The sequence below is a fragment of the Orycteropus afer genome, unplaced genomic scaffold, assembly GCF_000298275.1.
Source record: "Orycteropus afer afer isolate SDZICR_OR568_19922 unplaced genomic scaffold, OryAfe1.0 scaffold00324, whole genome shotgun sequence".
Taxonomy (NCBI): Eukaryota; Metazoa; Chordata; class Mammalia; order Tubulidentata; family Orycteropodidae; genus Orycteropus; species Orycteropus afer.
Window position 1 is genome coordinate 204,551 of NW_006921911.1, and position 21,660 is coordinate 226,210.

General features: G+C 36.0%; 1 protein-coding gene across 1 annotated transcript in view; it reads left to right on the forward strand.

Moving 5' to 3' along the window:
* PAXIP1 (PAX interacting protein 1) overlaps positions 1 to 21,660 on the forward strand; it is a 101,716-nt gene that overhangs the window by 22,151 nt on the left and 57,905 nt on the right. The window contains exons 5-8 of the mRNA XM_007952096.2: positions 3,178 to 3,291; positions 9,645 to 10,271; positions 18,770 to 19,499; positions 19,964 to 20,058. Of these exons, the coding sequence (XP_007950287.2) occupies positions 3,178 to 3,291; positions 9,645 to 10,271; positions 18,770 to 19,499; positions 19,964 to 20,058 (1,566 nt within the window). The remainder of the gene's footprint in view (positions 1 to 3,177; positions 3,292 to 9,644; positions 10,272 to 18,769; positions 19,500 to 19,963; positions 20,059 to 21,660) is intronic.

The window sequence follows — 21,660 nt, forward strand, 5'->3', positions numbered from 1 at the left end:
TGTTTGCTTGGTGGTTCTTAGTGACCCTTCTGTCTTTTCCCCTGTCAGGGTGTTGATACAAGCTGGAGCTCTTTGTTGGAGTCTTCCAGAGATCTCCCAGGGAGAGGTAGGGAAGGGAGATTGTGCCAGCAGAAGTTGGAAAGCACAGAGACCATCTGCCTTCTTCTGACCCGGTATTGATGCAGGCTGAGGCCCTCTGTTGTAATGTGCTGGGTAGGTTTCTGGGAATAGGTCAAGAATATAATGGAGAGCCTGGCCAGGGTCATAATTTAATATAGTAGATGAGAAATAAAAGTCCTTTCCATTTCTGTATCTCAATGAACAAATATTTCTTGACTGCCTACCCATGTGCCTTGCACTGTACTAGGTAACTATGAACGACATCAAAGAAGTTTTAACACACAATTCTTATTTAAGACCTTCATCTTCATTAAGTAGCATTAGTTCATAATATTGAACAAGGAGAAATCCATGTGTGCTAGAATTAAGGAGGGTTTTATTAGCAGTGGTGAGACCTGAAGAAGTAAGGACATGCTGATTGGTATAAAGGAAAGCATCTATTTGACAAGGGGAACAGAGAAGAAATAATATTCCTTGGCTCCAAGTTGCTTACAGTGCAGTTGAGGGAAATACAAGTATACAGTTCTGTAGTATGATAAGTGTTTAGAATTTTATATAGCATGTTAAGGGAGTATAGTGGACATGGTACCTGAGCTGAATCTTAGAGGAGCGGGAGTTGAGAACTTAGTACTGCGTGGAGACAGAGAATGCATAACATGTTTGAGAAATGTCATTGAAATACCATTGTAGATGCAGGTGCATGTGGGGAAGTTGTACTAGTAAACAAAAGGAGGTGGTCAGGAGCCAGACGGATCAGGAAGGGCCTTCAACACCATTTTGAAGTTTTTTAGATTTTAGCCTTAAGGTGCTGAGGAGATATCAAAGCTTTATTAGCAGAAATTACAAGATTTGTGTTTTAGAAAAATTGCTTTAAAAAAAGAAAAGCACTTTTCCCCAATTATAAAATTAATGATCTTGAAAATTTGGAAAATACAGAAAAGTATAAAAATGAAAATAAAAATGTCCCCATAATCATATCACCCTAGATAACTATTGTTAACATTTTGGTGTGGAAAGAGCATTCCTAATGATTAAGTATGCTGCTAGAGATTCATTCAATGAGATGGTATGGTTTTTAGAGGTTATTTAATCCAAACACACTTCGATGAAGAATCTGGTTTATGGCATTTTCCAAGTTCACATAAGCTAGTTATGGGAGGCACTATACTGCGTCCCAGGTTTCCTTCCTCCCTGTATGGTGTTCTTTCCACAGCAACATACTGCACCCTGTTGAAATCTTACACCTATGGCATAGGCCAAACATGGTATATGACTATTTATTATAGGCAGTAAAATAAAAATAATACTTAACTGACATATGGCCAATCTTGGTAATAAAGACATATCTAGATTATGTTTTTTAATTTCTTTTTTTAATAAAGATCATGTAATGATTCGTTAGATTAACCTATATTATCATAATTAAATCTCAACTCTAAATGCTACAGGATATAATTTTTTTTTTTTTGCAAAGCTTCTGATAAAATAACAACTTGATCTAATCTCCTAAAATATGACATTGACTTACTATATTAAAAAGATAGGAAATAATGATTTTTAGAGGTGATTTTATAAAATTCACATGATCCTCTTAGTATTCATAGGATAGTGTTAAATGCAGAATCTTTTCTTGAAATGTTTGTAAGATGGATGAGAGTAGATGTATGTCAGATTTTTGGCAAACTGAATAATGGCAATAAAAAATAAATTAACTATTTATCAATACTTTTAAAAATAAGGAGGGAGCTCTGGTGGCATAGTGCCTAAGGCATCTGACTGCTAACCAGAAGGCTGGCAGTTCAAACCCACCAGCCATTCCTCGGAAGGAAGATTGGGCAATCTACTTCCATAATGATACTGCCTCGAAAACCCAAGGAGGGGTAACTGTGAGTCAGTTGACTGGACGTCAGTGAGTTTGTTTTTTTTTTTTTTAAATAATACCTTGGCAAAGTCCAAGATTTTTCAACAGTCATAATTCTCAGTTTATAATAAATTTATCCAGAAAAAAAAATCACTTGGTTAAATGATTATCTTATAATTAACAATCAACATTTATTTTTCTTAAATGTTTCTTTTGTCTTTCAGATACTAAAATTTTAATTTTAGACATGATTTTTGGCTTTGCTAGTAGTAACTGCCCTTATAGAAGCAGTATAGAAGAGTGGAAAGATAAAGTTTAGAGTTAGACCTGGGTTTAGACAGACCTGGGTTCAAAAAGCCAGTTTTTCCAGTTAACCTTGAGAAAATTACTTTCCTTTTCTGAGTTTGTGTCTTTATCTTTAAGATGGAAATAATGGTTGCTATTTCCCATGGTGTTTATAAGGATTAGGAATATAATAAAGCACTTGGCACAGTTCCTGGCACATAGTAGGCAGGCAATAAATGGTAGCTGTTTTTATTATAGTGAAAGCCTGTTTTGAAACATAAACCATCATATCTTGAGTCTTTACTTCATCATTATGCAAGCATAAGAATTATTCCTTTTATGCTTGTCTTTTCCTTCTTCGTGTTAAATAATATTTACATTTTCCCCTGCACTTACAAACCATTGTACTTTTATCTTTTTGTTTTATCCATTTCATAATTAGTATTTATTTGTTTTCCATTAGTGATTAAGGAGTTCCTTAAACGTGGTTTTGATACTGCAATTGTATTGAAACAGTTTCAGAAGTTACACAAATGGAAGGTGGAATGGTGTACTGGTTCTTTCTGCCCCTCCCCATCATTTTTATTATAGACTGAAATAGTCCTCCATTCAGTCTTTGAAATATGAATAAAAGTAATTTTTAATCATTTGGTGACAAGGCAAAAGAAAAAATGATTTATATTTGTAAAACTATCTTGATAGGAATGTAGTTTCCATTATAGTAAGTAAATAGCTAAAAGCTTATCTATTTTTCCCATGAATACTGTTAGGTTAATTTCATTTAATAAAGCAGAAAAGTAGATAAAGCAAAATAGTTAGGATATCACGATGTATTTTAATAATAAAATAAAAAGGTAAACGTGCAGAGATTAAAATGTACGATAAAAGCCCTATTTCTCACTTTCTATCAGGTGTCATCTGAAGACCGAAGCACTCTGTGGGCTTTGGTTACATTCTATGGGGGGGATTGCCAGCTGAACCTCAATAAGAAGTGCACACATTTGATTGTTCCAGAACCAAAGGGGGTAAGCATCTCACACACATTCTCTTTTTATGTGCCATTTAAGTATTTCCAGAAATAAGGTATCTTTTTTGAGCTCCTTTTAAATTAATTATTAGATTCCACTTGTAAAAGCTGATTCTATTAGTTTTATTATTTATACCCAGCTTAATTTTACAAAGGATGTGAGATAATTGTAAATTTTTATTATAAGCCCTATGTAATTTCTAAATACAAAGATACTTGGCTTTATTTCATGGGGAAAATAGGAAACCTTTTTGAAATCTCTAGTGCATTCTTTCAAATCCAATAAAATTTCAGTTCATTTTTATGTATGGAAAAAGAGCATTAATCTTCTTCATAGTTTTTTACAGGACCTTGTGCTAGGTATAATTATAAACATACATTTGCCAAAGTTTTCATTTAATACATTTTCTTCTTTAAAAAATCTGTAACAATAGAAACTAAACTTATCTTGTTAAGAGCAAGGCATTTATCCTTAAGCACTGGTGAAACCATAGGGATTTTGGTTTCTAAAATGTGGTCCCTGGATCAGCAGCATCAGCATCACCTGGGACTTCTTAGACATGGAGATTGTCCAGCCCCATATCAGATTTACTAAATTTGAAACTCTCGGAGGTGGAGCCCAATAATCTGTCCTTTGTCAAGCCCTTTAGGTAATTCTGCTATATATATATCAAAGTTTGAGAGCTACTGTTCTATAGAAATCAGTTTTTCTCCCATGAGCAATTTATGATTTTATAACCAAGTATAATGTATTTATATTAGGACAGCATTTGACTAGTTAATTTTTCCACCTATCAGTCATTGCCATCATCTTTTGTTGTTGTTGCCTTCAATCTGAGTCAACATTGTCACCATATTATTTCATCTTAGCACACAGAATCACAAAAGTAGAAGAAATGCATTTTCTGTATATGGCAAAGATGCTGAAGTAAAAGAGAGTGGAAGACTGATACAAACCCTAACCAGCTGAGTCTATTCTGTTTTATACAAACTTTGAAACTATGCAGAAGCAATCTGTAAATGTTATGTGTAAATTGTGCTTCTTACTGATCAAACTGCAATTTAAATGTGTGCTGTTCATCTTGCTAGTTTCCTGACAATAAATTTGAGCCAGTAAGTTTGATTGTAACTTAGCATAATTAAGCCACACAACTCAAAAAGAAACCTCTGGGAAGATTTATGAAATAATGCTTTAAGTTTATTTAAATAAAAAAGTTAACATTTTTCAGAACAATTTAAATAATTTATCACTATTAAATGTTAAGTAATATGCTTTGATTAAATGGATATTAAGATTTTATGTAATATATGCACATATAGAGAAATCCTACCTAAGCCTATAATGGAACTATTATCTCTTACGTAATTTATTTAATCTTCATCCTTAATTTAATTTACATTTATTTATATTGTTTATTAGAAAAGAAAGATAAACCATTTGCTTTTCCAACTTTAATTTCTCAGTTTTGAAAAAAGCAGTTCAATATAGGGAAAAAGGAATTAAAATTTTAGTTTTTACTGTATTTCTGCTGCAGTGGTAAAAACTTGCTAGATTTAATAAAGTTAATGAAAATAGTAATAACAGGAATTCATTATTGAGCACTTACTAATTGCCAGTAATATTCATAACATGTTATGAAGTAAGTTCTGCTATCACAATGAAGAAACTCAAATATATAAAGTGACACATTTCCTTTCTATAACAAGTATTCTACAATATACACTTTACTGTTCTTAAATAATTTTTTTGTAAAGTAAATAAAATAAAAACAATTTATATATATATATATGTATGTATGTATATGTATACAGTTGCTGTGGTGTCGATTCCAGTTCATAGCGACTCACTGTATGTCATAGTAAAACTGTGCTCTGGAGGGTTTTCATTGTTCAGTGACGTGATTTTCCAAAATTTTGGCCAACTCTTAGTAAATTTTTTAACAAAACAGAAATAAACGTGTGTGTGGAGCTCTGATGGTATAGTGGTTAAGGCATTTGGCTCCTAACCAAAAGATTGGTGGTTCAAACCCACCAGTTGCTCCACAGAAGATGGGGCAGTCTGCTTCCATAAAGATTATAACCTTGGAAATCCAACGGGGTCACGAGTGTGTGTGTGTGAGTGTGTGTGTGTGTGTGTGTGTGTGTGTGTGAAAACAGTGTTTTATATACAGAAGCCTAGCAGTTCAAACCCATCAGCTACTCCTCAGAAGGAAGGTGGAAAGTTGGTCAATCTACTTCCATAGTGATACCGCCTCGGAAACCCAAGGAGGGGTTGTTATGAGTCGAGTCCAACTTGATGACACATAACAACAACAACATACTTAGTAACTGCTTTCTTGGAAAATTTATGTATATTCCACCATATATCTATCTCTGTGAATACCTAATGGTACATCAGAATGTTGTATGCAGGATAATTCTTCAGTTGTACAGAATTCCTAGGCATTCTAGAACTTAAAATCCCCACCACCTCTTTATCCTCCTCAGTTTTTGTGACAAACAAAACAGTGTCTTCACAGATTTCCAAAACTATGTAGGGAATATTAATAGCCCCTGTATGGAATTGCTGAATTAAATAATTTTAACCAAGATCTCAGAATTTAAAAGTGATGGAATTGGAATTTGTACCTAGGTTTGTTTATCTCTAGGAAGACAATATCGTTACTTTTGAGATATTTTAATAAAGGATTATAATAGACCATGTTGCCTCCACTGCTTTATAAGTTGGTTATTTTCTATGTCATACCTCTTCCCTGATTCTTCTACCTAATTCCCTGTAAGAATAAGAATCTCCAATCTATCAGAAGAATTGAAGGCAACCATATGATCTGGCATAGTCTATTTATAAAACCAAAATGTTTTTAAGTTAATGTACATTGTTGTTAGCCATTATGTTCTTAATTTCTAATTGTACCTTTAACTATAATATTTGAAACTGTTGTTGTTGTTATGTGCCCTCCAGTCAGACCCGACTCATGGTGACCCCTCCTTTGGTTTCTGAGGCAGTATCACTACAGAAGTAGATTGCCCAACCTTCCTTCTGAGGAGTGGCTAGTGGGTTTGAACCGCCAGCCTTCTGATTAGCAGTCAAGTGCCCTAGGCACTATGCTACCTGAGCTTCTGTAATATTTGAAACTAAAGCCCTTTAAAAAGACAGGTGTGGTCATTTTTCATGTACTTAAATCTATTCAGACACAAATTATTAAGTGTAATGATCCTAATTTGCTATTTGTTAGTGCTGAAAGGAGACTAGCTGACTGCATACAAAAATAAATGGCATCTCTTTTTAAAGTAAATTCATATTTTTGCATTTTATTAATGAGTTATAAAAAATATATAAACGGCATGAAGAAACTACCTTTTATACCATCAATTTATAAAACGCTTTAATTTCAATTGAGAAAAATGGAGGAATTTGTAAATTAAAATCAACAAAAACAATGTTTAATTACTGGGGAAGAGGAGGCTGCTTTGTAACATTTGTGCATTTCTGAATGTAAATACTCTGTCTGTGGCTGATTACAAGCTATCAGCTTCTTGTTAACAAATGTGAAGTTGAAATTGAGAAGAGATCCACACAGTTGGCCAACTCCAGTATATCATTGGTTATGCCCTTGACTATCTAAGATTTCACAAGTACATTTTACTTACTACTGTTGACTTCTAAGGTCCATGACATGTAGTAAGTTTTCATTTTGAGGATTCAAGAATTAGAATAAGTTAACTGGTAAATTAGCTCAGGCAAAGGATTTTAAAAATGGCTTTGCTCTTTAGTCTTTGTTTAAGCAGTGTTTGTTGGTTTTGGCAGAAATTGTCTTTATGTGACAAAAACTGTGAGAAGTGAAGAAACACTTGAGTAAATGTAATTTTTAGAATAAAGAATAAAATATCACCTAGAAGGTTGGGCAGTCTACTTCTGTAGTGATACTGCCTCTGAAACCCAAGGAAGGGTCACTATGAATCGAGGCCTACTTGATGGCGCATAACAATAACATGGGAAAATTGGAATTCTGGTTCCTAAGGCAGTTGACTGCTAACCAGAAGGTTAGCCATTCAAACCTACCAGCCATTCTGCAGATGGAAGACTGGGCAATCTACTTCTGTAAAGATTTACCACCTCGGAAACCCAATGGGTGTCACTCTGAGTCAGAATTGACTTGACGGCAGTGGGGTTTGGTTTGGGGCATTTAAAAGATTCAACTACAGTTTTTCATAGTAGCAAAATATTACAAGTAATATAAATGGCCAACATTAGGGAATTCACTAAATTACACCAGAATTACATGCTTATTTTAAAAATACTGTGCAGCTATAAAATGATTTTTTAGACTATTGGAGAAATTTGCATATGGCCTGTGTATTAAGAAATCATTGTTAATTGTATTGGGTATGATAGTTTAAAATAAAAACAAACCCACTGCCATCAAGTCAATACTGACTCATAGTGACTTATCAGGTTTCTAAAGCAGTAAATCTTTATAGAAGTAGATTTGCTTCATTTTCCTTCCATGCAGCAGCTGGTGGGTTTGAACCACATACTTTCTAGTTAGCAGTCAAATGCCTTAGGCACTGCACCACAAGAGCTCTTTGGGTATGATAATAGAGGTAGTCTAAAAACTCTTCATCAATATCTTTATAAGTAAATAGTGAGGTATTTGTGAGTGAAATAATACATTGTTTGGGATACTCTGGCACACAAAAGCAGTCATAAAGGAGATGAGTGAAGCAAGATTTGCAAAAGATTGTTAATTATTGAAGCCAGGTGATGAATCCAGGAGATTTATTACACTATTCTGTCTTTGTGGTATGTTTGAAAAGGTATATTTTAAAAAGTTAAAAACAAAAGTGCTAGCATAAAAGTATATAATGACATAGATGTTGTTCACAGTATGTTAAATGAAAGCACATAGAGTATTTGTACACTATGACAATATGGTTCCTCCATTCTAAAAAATACATGTACAATTAAAGCTATATACTAAAGATGTTAATTGTGGTAATCTGTGGTCAGTGTAATTATGATTATGTTCATTTTCCGTTTTCTAGCTTTTTATACATAAATGATCTTCCATGACTAAGTTGTGCTTGCGTTTTATAAATATTTAAAGAACATCCTCAATAACAACAGAAAATGAAATCTCTTGCCCTATGTAGATCTTAATCTTACTCTTTCCCAAGAGATTAAGTCTTTTAGCTTTATAGCACTTCATATTCTTAACACCAATTTTCCGCAAAGAACAGGACAACTAAGAGCAGTAATTCCATATCTTGCTACTTCCTGTACAGCCCTATGAAGCGTAATATTTACCCTCACCATAAACAACACGTGCCACCTTTGGTCTCTACAACAGGAAATGGGTTTGAGTTTGGTGCCCTCGTTATATGTTTTTGTCAGGCAATTGCTGTTATGTACTGAGCTTTTAGAAGCAGATGAGTGAGTTCTGCTAATTAACTATATTTACAAAATCTTTTTTTAAAACTACTCCATCCTATTGCTCTTCTTTAAAACTTAAATTTATTTCCTTTTTCCTTTGCTATTCATTCCACCTTCACGTTATACATACCATTCCTGTTAGCACTTCTTACAATGTATTACATGCACGTTATTTTCATTGTGCCATATTTCTGCACTCCTTTTTTCTACTTTGCAATTTATCACCATGGCTTAGCCATATCTCATCCTTCAGTGAGGCTTTTCCTGAGACTTCTAATTTATGTTGATAAAAATCCTTCAGCAATCTTAGTACCACATCGCTTAACACTATATTATATATTATACTCTTGTTACATATTTAATTTCATTTCAGAATTAAGTTGTAAACCTCTAGGTCAGAGACTGCTTGCGTGCTTTGTGTCTCCAAACACCTAGTATTATTTGGCATATAGAAACTGCTCAGTAAATACTAGAAATTGATCAAGAAAGCATTTCTGAGAAAAGACACCCACACTTGTGTGTGTATTGAAGATACTCTAGCATGTAGTTCCATTACCATGGAAAATCGGCTTTGTAAACATCAGTAAGTAAAAACTTAGATAACAATTAGTGATTTTAAAAGAGAGTTTTCCAGAGATCCCTAACTGTACTTCTGAATTTAAAATAGGATTTATAAACAGACTCTTTTAGAACTATTATTTCAGAGGAGACATTTCCTGTAATGATTGATACATGGTTCATTTCATCTTTTTTCCTCAATGTCTTCTATTAAAAGAAGATTAAGCTTTTCTTTTGTGTGTATTGGCCAGCTATATCCCTCTCCTACAGTTTTTGGGGTTTTTTTTAGTGCACAATTTTAGGAAATTTGATAAATTTACAGCTTTGTTGTTTTGTGTGTATTTGTGCTTTACTCACAGGAAAAATACGAATGTGCTTTTAAGCGAGCAAGCATTAAAATTGTGACACCTGACTGGGTCCTCGATTCCATAGCGGATAAAACTAAAAAGGATGAAGCATTTTATCACCCTCGCCTAATTATTTATGAAGAAGAAGAGGAGGAGGAAGAGGAGGTAGAAAATGAAGAACAAGATTCTCAAAATGAGGGTAGTACAGATGAAAAATCAAGCCCTGCCAGTTCTCAAGAAGGATCACCTTCAGGTGACCAACAATTTTCACCCAAGTCAAACACTGAAAAATCTAAAGGGGAATTGATGTTTGATGATTCTTCAGATTCATCACCTGAAAAACAAGAGAGAAATTTAAACTGGACCCCAGCTGAAGTCCCACAGTTAGCTGCAGCAAAACGCAGACTACCTCAGGGAAAGGAACCTGGATTAATTAATTTATGTGCCAATGTCCCACCAGTCCCAGGTAACATTTTGCCTCCTGATGTCCGGGGTAATTTAATGGCTTCGGGACAAAATCTCCAGAGCTCTGAAAGATCAGAAATGATAGCTTCTTGGAGTCCAGCTGTGCGGACATTGAGAAATATTACTAATAATGCTGACATTCAGCAGATTAATCGGCCATCAAATGTAGCACATGTAAGTCACTCTTTAAAAAAGCAAAAATTTATATATTGGATTTTATAATCTGTTTTTTATTGTTTTCTGCCTCAGACTAAATAACTTATAAGCAATATTTATATGTGAAGTAATGAGAATCTATTTTATAGTCAGTCTTTTTTTGATGTGTAAGAAATCCTACTGAAAAAAGATAGCAGTGTGAGCAGTATGCACTTATATTGAAGACCCAACACAGCTGAGTAGAACCGGGATAACAGTGATTAAATGCTCTTCTTGAAAAATTAGCAGTATTAGCAAAAAGAAGACTGAAATTTACCAGCTATTCCTTCTTTGCTTATAATGAACTTCATGATAGTAAAAAATATAAATTCATTTATTCACTAAAGACTTAATTTCAGTTTTACAGTTTATAAAATGGAGTGTTGACAAAGAATGAATCTTAAACTTTTCAAGTAGATATTTTTCAATTTATGACAGAAAGAAGGGTAGTAGAGGTACTATAGGGACCATTGTTTGTGAAGCACTTTGTAGGCACTGGGGATAAAATAGTATATAAGGAAGACAAGTTCCCTGCTTTGATTTTAGGTGGAGACTATAGATGATAAGCAGCAAATATGAATAAAATGATGCCTGATGATTCCAGGTGTTTTGAAGAAAATAATAGAGAGGCATGTGATAGCAATGGGGGGCAGGGAAGAAAACTATTTTGGATTTGGTTGTCAGAATGTCTCATGAAGGAGGTGACTTAAATCAGGGTTGAATGACAAGGAGATCATGGGAACTGAGGGCAAAGGGTTTTAGGCAAAAGGAACAGCATCTGTAAGGACCCAAAGTGGGAATGAACTTGTGTTCTAAGAAGAGAATGTTAAGGATGCTTATGCTTAGTAAATAAGATGAAATGAGTGCTAGGAATGATGTAATGGAGGCCTTGCCATATAGGGCACTGTAGTCTATGGTAAGGAATATCAGTTTTATTGTAAGGAAGCCACTGTGGGGCTTTGAGCAGGGATGAGATGACATCTGATAGGTGTTAATGTAAAAAATGTTTTGCAAAGGGGCAAGAGTGGAAGCAGAGCAGTTAAGAGGCTGTTGGTGTGGGGTTTGAGAGAACAAGTTGGAGTTAAGGGTAGGACCTGGTTTTCTAGGAACTGAATAATAATGGTATTGTTTTAGAGAAAAGGAACATTGGAATAGCTTCAGGTTTTAAAATCCTAAGTTCCTTTTTATATGTGTTGGGTTTGAGGTGTCTGATAAATCTACTTACTAGAGATGTCCAGTAAGTAGTTGGGTCTATCTTCTCATATTAAAAGTTTCAGGTAGAAGTACAATTAGCTGAAGTGATGCTTGGCTGAAGCTTGGACTTTGGTCAGATTGTACAGGAAGAGGGGGCATAGCAAGAAGAGTCCAGGGCCAAGCTCTGAGGAACCCTGATGTTTGAGAGTCCGTGGAACATTCCCATCTAACTCTTAGAATAGTCTACAGTTTTACCTTGTTCTCACACTCTTGTTTCATAAATTTGTTTCCTAAATAACAACTTTGAGTCCCAGAAAAACAGCTATACAGAGTATAGGAATAATCTAAAGTGGTGACTTAGTATTCCACATCTTCCCATTTTCAGTGGAAGAATTTTATGGTTATAGTGTTATCACAGAAGCACATTTGTAATGTGGATGTGGATGATAGCTATTTGAATCTGAGTGTACACATGCTTTAAAGCTCAACTATAGGAACACTGTAGACAAATTAGTTTATTGAAATATGCATCCTTATACAGCTTAAGGATAACCAGTCCATACCCAACTAACTTGAAAATGACGATGATAAAACGTTAGTGTTATAATTTAAAAACATAATTTGAAGCAGGAAAGCAGTGACTAACTCAAAATTGCATTAAGAAACCTGCAGGAATTCCCTCAGCTTGTATGTGTGCGAAGTAGGAGTTTTGTATGTAAAACATTGTGTAGTAGCAAGGTTTCTTGATAGAATATTGAATTGTTTGTTGATAAATTTGTTGGAAAGTCTAAGGTAAATTTATGAATTTAATAAACCCCCTTAATTTAGTAAGTTATCCATAGTTACTCTTGCTGTGCTGTTGTGTCTGTTGAGTTGATTCTAACTCAGTGACCCCATGTGACAGAGCAGAACTGTCCTCATAGGGTTTCCTAGGTTCTGCGCTCTGGTAGCATAGTGCCTAAGGCACTTGACTGCTAACCAGAAGGCTGGCGGTTCAAACCCACCAGCCACTCCTCGGAAGGAAGGTTGGGCAATCTACTTCTGTAGTGATGTTGTTGTTGTTGTTGTTGTTATGTGCCGTCGAGTCGGCCCCGACTCATAGCGACCCCTCCTTGGGTTTCCGAGGCAGTATCACTACGGAAGTAGGATTGCCCAACCTTCCTTCCAAGGAGTGGCTGGTGGGTTTGAACCGCCAGCCGTCTGGTTAGCAGGCAAGTGTCTTAGCCACTATGCTACCAGAGCTCCCTACCGCCTTGGAAACCCAAGGAGTGGTCGCTATGAGTTTGATACCGCCTTGGAAACCCAAGGAGTGGTCGCTATGAGTTAGATCTGACTTGAGGGCACGTAACAACAGCAACAACACAGTCTTTACAAGTGCATATTTTCCCAATGAGCTGCTGGGTAGGTTTGAACTGCCATCCTTTAGTTAGCATCCAAGTGCTTACCCATGTACCACCAGGGCTCCTAAGTTGCTCTTAGTTACACATAAAAATAAGTCTACAGAGTTGTTCGTCATTCCCTTGCTGGAATTAAAAAAGAAATACTTCTTGGGTCCATTTGCTATCTGCTAGAGATGGCACATAACAGCAACAACAGGAGGGTGAGCCATAGATCATGTTTGAGAATCTGGAGAAAACATTGGCAAGCACTAATAGATTTGAAAATATAAAACAAAGTTAAAGATTTCGACATAGTCAATAAATGAATCTTGAAAGAATGAGCCAGGGAGTTCAAGAGAAAACAAAGGTAATGTGTTATCACAGAAGCCCAGAGATAAGAGTGTTTCTGGAAAAATGTAGTGGTCAGCTGTGTACAGTATTACAGATTGGTCAAATTCGGAGATATGAAACTGGAAAGTATTCATTATATTTACTAGCATAAAGGTCTTTGATCTTGGCAAGAGAGTTCTGTTAGAGCAGTGGAGGTTGAAGACAAATTAGAATTAGAAGGTGATGAAATCGATCCAACAAATGTAGACAGTTTTTAAGAAGCTATAAAAGAGAAGAGGCAGATTGTATGATAGTGGCCAATAGAAGATAGTAAATCATGGGTGAGCCTTCCTACCTCCCATTCTTCCTTCCTTCTTTCTCCTTTTTTAATGAGAGAGGTTAAGCAATGAATAATTGATAATACATGGTTATTTCTTTTTTTAAAAAAAAATGTTTAATTGTGATTTGGATACAAATTTACAAAGCAGATTTGTTTTACACTCAACATTTCATATACATTTTGTTTCATAGCACTGATTACAATCCCCACAATGGAACAGATCTCCCAGTTCCTCCCTGTGGTACCCCTTCCCTGTGTCCTTCTGTTTTATGCATTCTTGTCTCTCTAGCTTTCCCCCTATGCCAGTGCTGCCTTTCTCATCTCTCATGGTTGACTGTGTTCTAAGTGCATTTCCCTGGCGTAGATGTTCATTCTTCAGCTTGTAGGTCTTTCTGTTATTTGGCTAAGAGCTAACCCCCGGGAGTGGGTCCAATTTCAGACCTAAGGGTAACCTGGGGTTGTAGTCTCAAGGTTTCACCAGATAGTAGTACATGGTTCTTGAGAACTTGGAAGAGAATGGGATCCAGAGTAAGGTAAAAGAAAACATATCCTTCAGATATTAAAACAAAGAAAATTATGATGGTATTAGGCAAAATAGGCAGAGTGTAGAAGAAGAGAGAAAAGGTAATCAATGATTTGGAAAGATGAGAAGATTTTTAGATACTTGATATTGGGAAGGCAGGAGTGCTGGACATAGTCAGAACCCATTTTAGATTGGTGATATTAGGAAGAATGAATAGATGGAATCTAATATGAATAGGAAGAAAGTGGAGGGATCAGGGGCTTAGAGTTCACATTAAGATGAAAACCAGTCATGATAGTAATAGTTACACTGGTAACTCAGTAGGGAAAGCAGATTTGGTAAGAGATTGGTATATTTGAATTAGCAATTATGAATGTGTGGTGGCTTTGGGTGATGAAAGACAGAGCTGAAGTTGCAAGCCAATAACGTATATTCTGCCTTACATTAAGTGTGGCCCAAATAATTTTTTAAAATTTTTATTTATTTGCTAAAATTAAGAGATTTTCCATAAAAGTTGGATTTCTGGTTTATTTTTGAGGTGTGGATGATCTGATAAAGCATTGAGCTTGCATTGCTGAAGTCCTAAAAAGTAACAGTCCTTGGAGCTGAGGAGCACCTGCCCCTTTTTAAATGAGGTCTGTTAAGTGTATTTCAGTTCCCATCACTCCATATTTGATTTCTTTTACTTCCCATCACACTTTATATTACCTACTTGGTTCCTATAGATAGATTTGAGTTTGCTACAGGTGCTTGGGTGGTGTAGTGGATAAGGCATTTGGCTGCTGACCAGAAGGTCAGCTGTTCAAACACACCAGGTTCCTTCTTCAGAAGGAAGATGGGGTGATCTACTTCCATAAAGATTTACAGCCTCAGAAACCCAATGGGGGTCACTCGATGGCAGTGAGTTTTAATTTTTTGGTATAGGTCTAGGGTGTGGTTAGGAATGAGGGGCCAGTGTAAAGTAAAGAAGATGATTGAGATGAGGTGGTCAAAAAACTGAAAGCTAGGGCTTCCACAAAGACTTCCCATGTAAGTATTGAAATCACCTATGTTAAGGGTAAAAGATGAAATGTAAAGAAAGACCTGTTTTCAACACCTCCCAAGACTTGAGCTTATTGTCCAACTAGTCTACATACATTAGTATGCAGGAAGGGTAGTGAGTGATAAAACCACATAACCACTTAACTTTCAAAGGAACAGAAGTTTTAGAAAAAGGTGGAGGAATAATAGAAAGTAGAGTTGGAAAACAAATACTTAGTAACAGATAGGAAATAAATGACATAAAGAATGATAGGCTAGAGGTGAAGGTAATTCTAAAATTAGTGATGTAAGAGATCAGAAGAGTAGTGATGCCACTGAGTACAGTGGGGAAAGGTGAATGAGTTCTAGGGAGAAGACTAGTTGTTCCAGGAGCAATTGGGAATGTGAGACTCAGAGTGTTTGTTCATGAGCTAAAATTTCTATTTTAGTTGGGTGGTATGAGAATATATGAAGTAATACATAAATCTTCTGGCAACTCAAGAAATGTTATTTTCTCCTTTCTTTAGTTGTAAAATTATAAATGGAAGTAATCAGTTTAAAACAGAATGGAAATATCCTTTGCTCTTTAGTTACTTGCAGTGTAGCAAGAACCACGGATCGATTACTGGTCATTTCTACTGTAGTCCATGTCTTTTCAAATACAGTGGATGTTGATTTAAATCCATGATTCCTCAGCTTATATTTGGACATAGTGATACAGTAATCTAGTTTGAAATGGAAATAAATGAATACACTAGAGAGTGTGGGCACATCTCTGCTTTTGAAATCATCTTGTAGGTAAGATATCTTTGTAAGATAAACTTATGATATACTTAGTTGTGTACTCTAGACATGGCAGATTAGGAAGGCTCCATCTACTTCTGGTAAGTGAATAGATTTGATCACTAGTGAGAACAGTTGCCATGTTCTGAGAGTTTTTCAGCAGTGTAAGAGACTATTAGGACATTTTGCTGCTAGATGTAAAGAAAATGCATTTTTGAAATGTTACAAGTATAATGTACATCTAGTTTAAAAGTAGATCAGGGAAAACATAGCTAACCTGGAAAATCTTGTTTAAATTGCAAATGTATGATGGATAGGAGCTTATGTGGTATATATCATGCTTTGTATATTGTGCCAAGTAGTATTAAGTGGTAATTGAGAATTTAAAATTACTTTTTCTTACATTCTTCAGGACTAATGTAAGTTTTCAGGAAGGTCAGGGGTTCAAGAATGATCAGATGAGTATAGAGGTGTTCACTCTAGGGTGCCAGATACTCAACTCCAGCCATTCCTCCTCTCCCCTCCTCCCACTACGTGAACCCTTTGTGTAGGCCCTACATACAGTTCAGAGCTCCCCTTGGATCTGGGGTTGGCAGGTGCAGAAAGGGGAGGAGTATGTGGCTAACAGGGAGCTCTGGTAATGTAGTGCCTACAGCACCTGACTGCTAACCAAAAGGCTGACAGTTCAAACCCACCAGCCACTCCTCAGAAGGAAGGTTGGGCAATCTACTTCCATAATGATACTGCCTCGGAAACCCAAGGAGGGGTCTCTATGAGTCGGATTTGACTCAACGGCAAAAATACAACAACAATGTGGCTAACAATTGGCCTGATCCTGTTCATTGTGGCAGACAGGTGTGTCTTAATTACTCATAAAATTTACAAGTTATTTACTTCTGAGAGTTAAAAAATAGTATGTGTAGGAAAGAAATATTTCAAATGGTATAAAAAATATGAAGTTGAAGGTTAAACTCCCTCCCACCCCTGAGTCCAATTTACCCTCTCAAGAGCGAACTACTGTCATTACCAGTTGCTTATGTATTGGCTAATAACCAATCTACACTGACAGCACTGAGACCTCCATTTTCACATCTCTAACTTCAGCATAGTGGCTAAAGCACTTGACTGCTAACCAGAAGCCTGGCGGTTCAAGCCCACCAGCCACTCCTCGGAAGGAAGGTTGGGCAATCCTACTTCCGTAGTGATACTGCCTCGGAAACCCAAGGAGGGGTCGCTATGAGTCAGGTTTGACTCGACGGCACATAACAACAACAACAACAACATACATACTTAAAGGTATTCACTGCCTGCCATCCCTCCCCCACAAACATTTTTTTCATACAAATGTTAGCATAGTTCTGCTATGTACAGTTCTGCTACTTGGTGTGGTAAAGGTATTCCCTACCCCCCAACCCCAGTTTACTGTATATTTTTAATGCTTTGAGTATAGAGTTAAATAACAGTTTTCTGTTTAAAATTAAACAGGGTTTTCTGAAAGAATCTCTTATAAAGGTGATTTCAAGCTCAATGATTTAATCACTAAATCCAAAATATATTACTCCTGAGAGTATATAACAAGTGCATCTGGGAGTCCACTTGAAGTGGGAAATAAATGTTAAAGAATGTATTTGATATTTAAGCATAGTTTTGGTAGTGTTAAAATTTGTTTTATTTAAATGATGAATATGCTTTTAATAGGGCTAAATTATATTGATTGGATTTTACCAAAATATATTTGATTGTTACTAGTACCATGACCATAGAAATTGGTTTCCAGTTTTTGTTACTTGAGTATGTTACACATAATTCATCATATAACATATTGCCATGTTTCTTTCTGTTTTATTCAGTGCTGTGTAGGATAATAAAAATAACTTTGAATTTGATTCTCTACTTGCTTGGACATCTCCCGATTCACTGTACCTTTCCCTCTTCCCCCTTCAGCATGGATATAACTTAGCTTATTCCCTATCATTGTGATATAGAATGAATAAGAAGGGATATAGGAAACTGATGTGTATGATTTTCTCTAGTTTGTAACATTTTTGTCCTAGCCCAGTCATTTTTAAGTAAAGATCATTTACCAGCTGCAATGATGATTTTTCAGTAGGAAATGTTTACCATTTAAAAACAAGCAAACCTCTTTCTGTTGTCTTTTCTGTCCATCTTTTGTGTAACATGCCAGTACATAGACCAGATGACAGTAGATGATGACAAAAGGGTAAAAACTGCAGTGGTGTTAGCTGCTGCCTGAGTTACTCTTAGCTTTATAGCTGTGTCTCAAGTTTTCATTTGGAAGAAATTCTTGCTATGTGACTCTTACCAAGGAACTTTATTGTACTCTGGGTGATATGGCAGGAGGAAATAGAAATAGCAGCTGTGGATAGAAGGCTTGGGGGGCTAGACCAAGTCTCTGACTACCAGATGCTTGTTATTATCCAGAGCATCAGTTGGTAAAGAGGATGTCTGTGTCACTGACTGAAGGGAAGTCGTTAGTGAAGAGATGCTATAGCACATTGCAGGGGAGTGCCACAGATAGAATCCTTGAAGGGTCTAGAAGTAAATGACAGAGTACTTTGATTGTTTTTTTTTTTGGCTGCCTCCTATAAAATACATGTGTTTTGTGTTAATTTTAATTCACTAGCTTATACCAATTCATTCATATAGTTTCAAATTTTGATGGTCTCAAAATCTGAATTTATTCAGTTGCTTTATTAATGTTGGTGATGCTTAATAAGTACAAAAGAAAAATACAATATTGTTTATCAAGTTTTCAGTCCTTTGAGGTTTACCACTTAGTTGAATAGTAGAGAAACATGTAGAATGTACTGTTACTCTCTTGATTAAGAGAGTATTAGTATATTGCAAAAACTATTGATAATGACTTTGCCTAATTTTTGTTTTTTAGATCTTACAGTCTCTTTCAGCACCTACAAAAAATTTAGAACAGCAGGTGAATCATAGCCAACAGGGACATGCAAATGCAAATACAGTGCTGTTTAGCCAAGTGAAGGTAACTCCAGAGACACATATGTTACAACAGCAACATCAGACGCAACAGCAGCAGCAACAGCAGCAGCAGCAGCACCACTCTGTTTTACATCTTCAACCCCAGCAAATTATGCAGCTTCAGCAGCAGCAACAACAGATTTCTCAACAAACTTACCCCCAGCAACAGTCGCATCAGTTTTCACAGCAGCAGCAAGTCCATCAGCATCAGTTTACACAGCAACAGCTACAGTTTCCACAGCAACAGTTGCATCCTCAACAGCAGCTGCATCGCCCTCAGCAACAGCTACAGCCATTCCAGCAACAACATGCCCTTCAGCAACAGTTACATAAGCTGCAGCAACAGCAACTGCAACAGCAACAGTTAGCACAGTTACAGCAGCAACAACAGAACCTGCTACAACATCAGCAACAGCAACAACAAATTCATCATCAGTTACAACAGCAGCATTTTCAACGCCTACACCAACAACATCAGCAACAGCAAATGCAAAATCAAACAGCACAACACTTGAGTCAGACATCCCAGACACTACAGCATCAGGTTCCACCCCAGCAACCACAGCAGCACCAGCAGCACCAGCAGTCACAGCCTCATCAGCTTTTTGGGCATGATCCGGCAGTGGAGAGTTAGTAATGTGGATTTTCTTTTCCTCTTGAAAGACTTGTACTTACATAAATGCTTGAGAGTATTTGAAGCTGTGAAGTAAGGATTTATATCAAATCAATTACTACAAAATGGAGAATGTGAATCCCCTACTTAAAGAATATAGCCATGATGGATTAATTATAGTTTTGTACTTTGGGACATCGTATACTAAAGTAAATATTGGTGTTACCAAGAACATCAAGGCTAGTACCAGAGCCAACACAAGAGTTTTTAATGGCCAGGAATAAATGATGCTGATTTTATTTTTTTAATGATTATTTAGCAGTCAAGCTAGTCTATTTTTAATAATATGCTGAGACCACATCATGATCTAGAATGATTAACATGATCAATTCAAACTTAACTTAGCAAAATTAAAATTCACTTTATCCATGCAGGTTTCTTGGGTTTTAATATTCTTTTTCTTGTACAATTCTGTTCTAGTTCCAGAAGAAGGCTTCTTATTGGGATGTGTATTTGCAATTGCGGATTATCCGGAGCAAATGTCTGACAAACAGCTGCTGGCCACCTGGAAAAGGGTGAGATTATGCCTGGAAGAAATAAAACTTTGTATTTGAAAGTTTTCCTTTATGAATATAGACTTAAGTATATTCATTCAGCTGCATTTACATTTACTATAAGATACATTTATGTATTGTGAATATTTTATGGTCATTTTTATTATTAATATTTTCTGTCCTTGGGCAAATCACTTTTCTGAGGCTTAGTTTTCTTAGGTGCATGATGGGGACGTTGGCCTTTATCATTCTTAGTATTCTTTTCAGCTCATAAATACTAAAGGACACTAATTATTTGTATGTGACTTGGGGGTGTGGGAATAATACCAGATTTTCAGTGACTTAGGACACACAATTTATATGTGTCTTAATCATTTCTGTTTCTCTAAGGCTAGTGCTAGAAAACCTTAGAATATCTAGATTGGAAAGAACTTTAACATTTTCTAGTACAATTGTGGAAATGTAGTCTATTTATATTTTTACATTGTGTTTGTCTTACTGCTCCACAAATCAAAACTAGATTGAAATTTTTTTAAACTGAGTTTTAAGTGTGTTTCAAATACATGTTGAATGTGCATTCAAAATGTTGTAAAATTTTTAATAAACTGAAGAACTTATTCACCCAGCTGGCATCTAAACCTCTGCTATGTACTAGTCATGGTGCAAGGCCAAAGAGATATATGACTAAACAGAGACTCTGAGAAAACTGTAGACTAGTAACAGAAGCAGATACAGACAGGTAATTATAAGGTAGTATGGTGATTTCAAGAAGCTCTGGTGGTGTAGTGCCTAGAACTGCTAATCAGAAGGCTGGCAGTTCAAACCCACCAGCCATTCCTCAGAAGGAAGACTGGGCAAACTACTTCCTAGAGATACCACCTCAGAAACCCAGGGAGGGGGTCGTTATGAGTTGTAATCGACTCAGTGACAGTGGGTTTGGTTTTTATGGGATAGAGATAGGAACAGGCTATTTTGAGAGTTTTGAGAAAGTACATTAACCTACTGGGCTCAGGAAAAGTGTCCTGGGAAAGGTGATTCTGAATAGTGTTAAAAGATAAGTAGGAATCAATCAGGGGGAGGATTTTCCAGTGTAGGAACAGCACAGGCAAAGGCATATGATAATAGAAGTTGCTGGAGGAAAGTATAAGCTACTCAGGTGGGGTATGAGATGTGGAGACAAGACACAAAGACACGGTCTAGATCTTCTAAGAGCTTATGTATATGTCATGTTATAGAATTTGGACTTTCCTTCCCTTAGTCTTTAAAGCATACAGAAAAGGGGAAGGGTAAAGTGGTCCAATATACATTTTAAATAGTGCAATGTTTAATTTGAGGAAGGCCAGGAAGATGACTGTCAGTGACATTTGAGAGATGATGATAGCTTAAACTAGTGCAGTGGTGGAGCAGGGGGAGGATGGAAGAAACATATTTGAGAGTTATACAGCAGAAATTTACAGAAAATAAAATGGTGTTGGAAAGTAATGTTTAGAAACTGCCGTAAAAAGTAGAGCAAGGTCAACATATGAAAGATAGTAGAGAAAAGGCTTTCTTGTTTGGTTAGTTGTTATTTTTTTTTGTTGTTGTTGTTGTTTTAATGCATTTTATTGAAATAAAATTTATGTA